The sequence below is a fragment of the Convolutriloba macropyga genome, chromosome 10 (genome assembly GCF_964194025.1).
Source record: "Convolutriloba macropyga chromosome 10, txConMacr16.3, whole genome shotgun sequence".
Classification (NCBI taxonomy): Eukaryota; Metazoa; Xenacoelomorpha; order Acoela; family Convolutidae; genus Convolutriloba; species Convolutriloba macropyga.
The window spans coordinates 4,687,589-4,695,859 of record NC_134477.1 but is presented as its reverse complement, the minus strand read 5'-3'; the positions used below and the strand labels follow the sequence as shown (position 1 = coordinate 4,695,859).

The following is an 8,271-nucleotide window of genomic DNA, read 5'->3' as shown; positions in this document are numbered from 1 at the left end:
ATTCTTCTTTGTTGTCTTTTAAACGCCATTTTCAGTTTGAACAACCTTAATGCTCGAAAAGTTTTTATAGACCAAAGAGCCATTTTTCAATTCAATTTTTTTTCCGATTTCTCTTTTCAAAGTTTTTGTAGAATAAGCTGATTTAACCCCATTGATCAAAATTTTTCATATACTCCCTGAGCACCCCTCTCACCTTCCCCCACCCCAGCACACCCACTCGGGTTCATTCCTCTCTATTTAGAGATCTTCCATGCAGATAAACTGCTTCCCGATCCCTTAGCTTCGCAAATAAACGGAAGCTTCATTTCGCAATCACAACTATGCAGTTTTCCACCATCGCCAACTTTTCCACACCCGCACAGTTCGTCTATTCCCTCATCTGGTTGACCATCCGCCCATTGGTTTAGTTCCATGTTGATTGGCCGATGAATGGCAGTATCACCCCAATAGGGAAACTCCACGTAATCTTGTATGAAGGTTTTGGTCGAGTAGTGTCTGAATCCCATCCAGAAGAAAGAATCTGTTGAAGAACCAGATTGTGATGCGATGGAAAATCTGGTTAGCACTCAGCCCATATCACGGGTCGTAACTTCTTAGTAGTTATACATTTGTATGACTACTAAGACACGAAATATCAGATTTATTAATGGAATTACGGGGGGGGGGGGGTCATTAACTTCTTCCGGGACCGTGTATTCAACGTCCCGGAATGACACCCCCCAGAAGACGTTTTGTTGGGTCATAATTTAACGACCTCATCTCGGGAAGGATCATATATGATGTCAAACAAATCATAACGTATTTCCTATTTCGATCCTCTTTGACTACTAAGAATTCATAAAAATCATATGACCTAGTAGATTACAAAGAAACATAAATGACCTAGTATGACTACTAAGAATTATGTATGATGAGCAACCCGGGATAGGGCAGTGATCAACTATGGTTGAGCTCACTGTATAGATGAAAATTTAAAGTTGGTCTCGAAATGCCGCGAAATGAAGAGGAGTGAAGCAATTATTACCATTAAATTTTTTTAAAAAAATTTCTCAATTTCAGAGATAGCAGAACCATTTTTTTGTGGTCATATCATAATGTAGTGTCAGGGGAAATAAAATAATAGCCATTACAGTCCCCCGGGTTTTCTCGTCTTAACGCAACTTGGCCCATTCGAGGTCCAAAAAAACTGTTCACTACAGAAGAAAAAGATGCCGAGGAAATTTCTGCCGTTTTTATACCTTTCTGAAGATAGAAGTGCCGTTCCACTCTTTCATTATCTGAACTTGATTCTGGACGCATCAAACTGTAGTTTTCATCTGCAGCAGAACTTAAAAAAATGAAATTTACAACGTTCTTTAACTTACAGAAATTTCCTTCAGACCAAAAAAAATTTTTTTACTCACCTAGAATTGCAAAAATCGAAAGCATCTGAAAATGACATCGGATCCGATATGTAATCGAAACACCTGTTGCTGATTCCAGTGACAGCAACGGTGGTACCGGGACAACTTTTGGGCCAGGCAGTCTGCCAAACAGAAAACATTTGCAGAAATTAAATGATTTGTCTCTACATTCTTAGAGGAATTTGGTCAGAAGTGGCTTCATTGTAGTACGATCTACGCTTCATTATTGTACAAGCTGATCAGAGTTCATGGGCGTTTGGCATGCTATGATAGGAGAGAAATCTTGGGTCACCAATAATAGGATTTTCAACGCACTCTTTCAGATAACAGAAACCAAATTAGCGAAACCCATGACAAAAGGTCAAGTCTTAGTCGGTAAATTTTTCATAACACTGCAAGCATTGGATCAGTACTTTATCAATGCTCTTTTAATTTCACTTTTTAGACTCTGCCACGTCTTGAAACAATTTTTAAGCTTTGGCGAGTTTCGAGTCAAGACTTGATCTAGACTTGACAATGCTTCAGCAGGTCTTGGCTAAGACTCGACAAGTCTTGTATCAAGCCTTGAACACAGTTTCAGCTTACATTGTTGATTTTCTTTCGTTTTGCAACAGAAAAGCTGCAATTTACAATGGAATTTTGTCAAGGATCAACAAAGTGAAAGAAAAGAAGCGCAAGAAAATGCGAGCAGCTCCACAAAGTTCAATTGATAGAGAACGACAAACTTTCGGAGACCGCCCAAATATATAAGTCATCGCCACTTTTTTCTTTTCACTAGAAAACTTTCCTCAGTGAATATATGGAAAATCTTAGCGCGATGGATGTACAATTCACAGATAGGTTTGTCAGATTAAAAAATTTTTTCCGAAAAAGCTGACAAACTCAAGCCAACTTTGAATTGAATTGAATAGAAATAATTTGGTTTCAAAACTAGACTTTGATTATCAACTGCGCAATAATCAAAACTTTTCAAGTCTTCGCCAAGGAATACTTGAAATTATTACAAAATGTTGGCTATAAGATTCTCCAAGTTCGAGAGCTCAAGACCATTTGGTGTAATGGTTGCTAACCCGGACTTGCGTCTCAGAGCATTTCAGCGCTGCAGCAGCACATTTCAAGTCTAAAAAGTAAATCAGTTCTGAAACATTGTAACTCCACAATGTGTTAGTTTCTTTATGTGCAGTTCTTCTTCATTATGATTATATTGAGGTCACGGAGTTAGCCCAAGCTAAACTTATCTTGTACAGTCTGAAAAATACTCATAACCCAAAATTCAGTCTGAGCAGAGTAATGTCATACTTTTGTAGCTTATAACTGGTAATTACTATAGTAGTATACACACAATTCATATATAAGCTATTTTGTAGGCAATTACTAAAAAGCCCATTTAGCTTAGTGGTTACGACTTGCTACGCAAATTAAATGTTACAAGTACCCACGCGGAAGTTCGAATCACATATAAATCAAACCATGTTGGCGGGAACTAAGCTGAGCACATTATTTTTCGTGGAGTAAATTTTAGTCCAAAATCAAGACTGGCCCGCGTAAATTGGGACATGAACAGGGACATGCTGTAAATTGGGACATGCTGTACCAGCCATCCTAAAAACAGAATTTCTCTATACTGATTCAGCGCTGATTGACTCTGCCACCAACCTCCGGGAAACCAGACCTGCAAGCAGATGCTATTGGTCCAATTTAACATTATAAATATACCTGCTTAGATCACCTCCCCTCCCCTCCCCATTCCCACCCCTCACTCACCATCTGATTGACTAATATAAGTTATCAGTAAAAATTGCGCTTTAAAATTCTTTCAAATCTTCAAATTGTTACCTGTTCAGAGTATTCCTTAATAAAACTGACTCTCATCCAAGGAACCCTTCTTGTAATCCAGCAGTGACATACAAACAGCCAGATATTCTGCCCATCTTGGATCCAAGCTTGATCCAGTTTCCATTTATCACTCAGTACGTATCGGTTCTTTTGGGTTTTGCTGAACCCGATTTGGAACTCTTTAAACTCGTCTCCGGGATTGACCAAAAAGTTCTCAACTTCAAATACATTTGAAGTGTTCTGACCAGCTCTGAAGCGGTCATTGAAGGCTCCCGGTTTACCATTGACTAGTCGGACATTGTTATCGCCCAAATCCATGTACACTTTATTCGTTGTTCCTGATAAAGCGAACAGTTTTTTTCTTAGAAATTATTAACTTTGTTTTCTCATCATCCCTATAGAGTCCTAATATAGTAATACACACTTCACAATAGTTGTTCAACCAATTATTTTAAGAAAGCAGGGAGGGTTTCAGGGTCCAGATGGAGGTTTGGGCGAAAAATCAAATAATTATTAATGCATTATAGGATCTTTGAAAGAGAGGACGCACAAGCATAAGTATTGTCAGAAAAGTGTGCAAGAATTTTGCAAGACTTTCCTCGATGAAAACTATTAAATCATGGTGGAGACGTACAAAATTGGCTTTCTTTTCTTTTCATCATTTACTTTGCATTTGGAATCAAAATCTATCATGACATACTGAAACCTACGGACTTAATAATTTTTGCAGCTTCTATCGAGGAACTCAGGCTCTATCAAATTATCAAGTTGAAATTTTTGGACTAGTTTTTATCGAAATACCTGCAAATTCTTCGCTTCCTGTTTCAAAAATAAAGCGAAGATGTTCTTTATATTGCGCGTGGCTTATTGACAATACGAAGAAGCAACCAAAGACCGAGCAGAAAATGTTCATTGCGCTGATTTTTCGCAGGATCAATTTTAATAGAAACTGAGTTCAAGTTTGTTATAACTAGATAATGATTTTTTTAAAAACCTTAGTTGGTATACTTTGGGTTGAAAAATAGAACTGTCGCTGTATACTTCTGACATCAAAATTATTATTGTCTAGACTTTTTAGAAGTCGTGTCTTTTTACACCTCAGACAATCAAAGAGTTTAGTGCCTGTTTATAAAAATATGAACACTTATTGATGATCATAAATCCTTTGTACTTCCTGTGTTCTGGTAGGCGTGCCTTCTTTTTGTTATGATATGAACAACTGTGAACCAAATCCGATACTTCAGAAGTAAAAATAAACGTTTTCAGCAAAACGTTTGTGTTTTCAATCATAAATTGTTCAGGGATTAAAAATCGATAAAATAATTGAGAGTTTTAAAAAAGTCATCGATTAAATATCACCCAAGTTGTGGTGCTCGACCCAAGCCAGCTCTGATCAGACCGGCATAGGTTGCCGCAGTAGTCATCAGACGAACTTGACTGAAATCTGATCTGACTTCCGGTCGCGCAAATGGGGTGACAGGTAGTCCACCTTAGACAAATCTTTGGGAACTTACTGAGACTTATACGGTGACGTAGAAAAGTTACGAAATATTGTACCCCAGGTCTAGACCTCGAATTATGAAAAGACTACCCGGGTCGAAGTTTTTGGGTAAATTTTTGTAAGAAATGCGGTGAATGCGGTGAATTTTTGTAAGAAATGGGGTGATTGCGGTGAATGCGGTGAATATAAATATTTCACCGCATTTCACCGCATTTCTTGCAAAAATTCACCGCGTCAACTTTTGTGGCAAATTAATGTAAGAACTGCGGTGAAAGCGGTGAAAGCGGTGAAAAAAATTCACCACATTTCACCGCATTTCTTAAAAAAATTCACCGCGAAATTCACCGCATTTCGTACAAAAATTCACCGCATTTTCTTTCCAACGTTAACTCAATCTGATTTACATTCACAAGAAATATCTAAGAAGGCTGTGACAGTTGGCGCAGTGAAATAAGTAGGTGAGGTATTCAGGAGGTTAGAGGTTCGAACCCCTGTGGGGACAGTTATTTTTTGTAAGAATGCTGAGAACGCGGTGAAAAAAAATATTTCACCGCAATTCACTGCATTCACCACAAAAAGATGTAAGAAATACGCGGTGAAAAATTTTTTTTTCACCGCATTTCACCGCCAAACCTCGACCCGGCTATAATTCTAGTAGGGGGACCAATATTGACTAGAAAACCACGTTCCAGAAACTAAGTAGGCCAAGCAAATTAGTGTTTTCATGGGTCTTGATAGGGTCTTTTTATAACAAATTAAGGTCAAGCATGGTCTTTTAATAGACTGAGCATAGTCTTTTCATGAGTCGAGTATTGTATTTCTGTGGGATTAACAATAGTTAACTTTTTTATTGTAGATGTGTAACTTCTACCAGCAATGCCAAAATAGCGTTGCAACAGGCAGTCCCCCTTCGAAAAACTTGTGGAGTTTTGCCAAAAAATTTTAAGAAACTATGAATTCTTAAGGTACGTTAGTTTTCGCAAGTAACCTATATTGCAAATTTGTTCGGCTTTATTCAGCCAGTAAACAAAGCTCTAACAATCGACTTTTCATCGGCAATGAGTTTAGTGTGTTATGGTTTAGTTCATTTGACTCTATAATTTGTTTTTTTTTAAAACATATTCATAAAAGCACAGTTCATTTTTTTGGTAAATTATAAGAAATTTTGAAAAACTTGAACGGTCACACCCGCGGATTACGTTATAAGCACCAGATAAATGTCAGTTCGAATGTAAATATTTTGGGTTTAGAATGAAAAATTTAGGTCGAGCTAAAGTCGATCATCATATTTGGGTCGAGATAAAGACCAGCATCAAAATTGGAGTCGAGAATACGTTTATGGGAAGGAGTAGGTCCAGCGAAATTGTTTTCATGGGCTTTTTGAGTTAAGCATAGTCTTTTCAAATCAGTTTTTGGTCGAGCTTGGTCTTTTCATAAGTCGAGGTTTGAACTTGGGACAGCGGCGTACAAGGCTGGAATATGTTTTCTAAGGCACCGTAGTTAATAACTACCACTTCAAAAAAAAATTGAACGCCTAAAAATGATAAAAATGATATAAAATGTAGCGGTCATTTCTCACCGCCAAACCTCGACCCGGCTATAATTCTAGTAGGGGGACCAATATTGACTAGAAAACCACGTTCCAGAAACTAAGTAGGCCAAGCAAATTAGTGTTTTCATGGGTCTTGATAGGGTCTTTTTATAACAAATTAAGGTCAAGCATGGTCTTTTAATAGACTGAGCATAGTCTTTTCATGAGTCGAGTATTGTATTTCTGTGGGATTAACAATAGTTAACTTTTTTATTGTAGATGTGTAACTTCTACCAGCAATGCCAAAATAGCGTTGCAACAGGCAGTCCCCCTTCGAAAAACTTGTGGAGTTTTGCCAAAAAATTTTAAGAAACTATGAATTCTTAAGGTACGTTAGTTTTCGCAAGTAACCTATATTGCAAATTTGTTCGGCTTTATTCAGCCAGTAAACAAAGCTCTAACAATCGACTTTTCATCGGCAATGAGTTTAGTGTGTTATGGTTTAGTTCATTTGACTCTATAATTTGTTTTTTTTTAAAACATATTCATAAAAGCACAGTTCATTTTTTTGGTAAATTATAAGAAATTTTGAAAAACTTGAACGGTCACACCCGCGGATTACGTTATAAGCACCAGATAAATGTCAGTTCGAATGTAAATATTTTGGGTTTAGAATGAAAAATTTAGGTCGAGCTAAAGTCGATCATCATATTTGGGTCGAGATAAAGACCAGCATCAAAATTGGAGTCGAGAATACGTTTATGGGAAGGAGTAGGTCCAGCGAAATTGTTTTCATGGGCTTTTTGAGTTAAGCATAGTCTTTTCAAATCAGTTTTTGGTCGAGCTTGGTCTTTTCATAAGTCGAGGTTTGAACTTGGGACAGCGGCGTACAAGGCTGGAATATGTTTTCTAAGGCACCGTAGTTAATAACTACCACTTCAAAAAAAAATTGAACGCCTAAAAATGATAAAAATGATATAAAATGTAGCGGTCATTTCTCACCGCCAAACCTCGACCCGGGTATAATTCTAGTAGGGGGACCAATATTGACTATAAAACCACTGTCCAGAAACTTAGTAGGCCAAGCAAATTAGTGTTTTCGTGGGTCTTGATAGGGTTTTTCTATAACAAATTAAGGTCCAGCATGGTCTTTTAATAGACTGAGCATAGTCTTTTCATGAGTCGAGTATTGTATTTCTGTGGGATTAACAATAGTTAACTTTTTTATTGTAGATGTGTAACTTCTACCAGCAATGCCAAAATAGCGTTGCAACAGGCAGTCCCCCTTCGAAAAACTTGTGGAGTTTTGCCAAAAAATTTTAAGAAACTATGAATTCTTAAGGTACGTTAGTTTTCGCAAGTAACCTATATTGCAAATTTGTTCGGCTTTATTCTGCCAGTAAACAAAGCTCTAACAATCGACTTTTCATCGGAAATGAGTTTAGTGTGTTATGGTTTAGTTCATTTGACTCTATAATTTGTTTTTTTTTAAACATATTCATAATAGCACAGTTCATTTTTTTTGGTAAATTATCAGAAATTTTGAAAAACTTGAACGGTCACACCCGCGGATTACGTTATAAGCACCAGATAAATGTCAGTTCGAATGTAAATATTTTGGGTTTAGAATGAAAAATTTAGGTCGAGCTAAAGTCGATCATCATATTTGGGTCGAGATAAAGACCAGCAACAAAATTGGAGTCGTGAATACGTTTATGGGAAGGAATAGGTCCAGCGAAATTGTTTTCATGGGCTGTTTGAGTTAAGCATAGTCTTTTCATATCAGTTTTTGGTCGAGCTTGGTCTTTTCGTAAGTCGAGGTTTGAACTTGGGACAGCGGCGTACAAGGCTGGAATATGTTTTCTATGGCAGCGTAAATAATAACTACCAATTCAAAAAAAATTGAACTCCTAAAAATGATAAAAATGATATAAAATGTAGCGCTCATTTCATTCGATTTTTTTAAATATTATTTTTGAGCACTGAGTATAACTTCTCAA

The 8,271-nt window shown here is 37.0% G+C and overlaps 1 protein-coding gene across 1 annotated transcript; it reads right to left on the bottom strand.

Moving 5' to 3' along the window:
* Nucleotides 1-233: 233 nt before the first annotated feature.
* On the bottom strand, nucleotides 234-4,174 carry LOC142348699 (uncharacterized). Its single transcript, XM_075400149.1, has 5 exons — nucleotides 4,041-4,174; nucleotides 3,240-3,577; nucleotides 1,404-1,525; nucleotides 1,239-1,327; nucleotides 234-520 (listed from the first exon to the last, which is right to left on the bottom strand). Exons 1-5 carry the CDS (start codon nucleotides 4,150-4,152, stop codon nucleotides 234-236), a joined length of 948 nt encoding a protein of 315 aa, XP_075256264.1. The 5' UTR covers nucleotides 4,153-4,174.
* Between the last annotated feature and the right edge of the window lie 4,097 nt (nucleotides 4,175-8,271).

Coding starts and splice junctions, on each gene's coding strand:
- LOC142348699 (XM_075400149.1), bottom strand. CDS start 4,152: ATGAACATTTTCTGCTCGGTCTTTGGTTGCTTCTTCGTATTGTCAATA. Junction 3,578..4,040: donor AGGAAGCGAAGAATTTGCAG/GTATTTCGATAA, acceptor TCGCTTTATCAG/GAACAACGAATAAAGTGTAC. Junction 1,526..3,239: donor TTAAGGAATACTCTGAACAG/GTAACAATTTGA, acceptor TCTGTTTGGCAG/ACTGCCTGGCCCAAAAGTTG.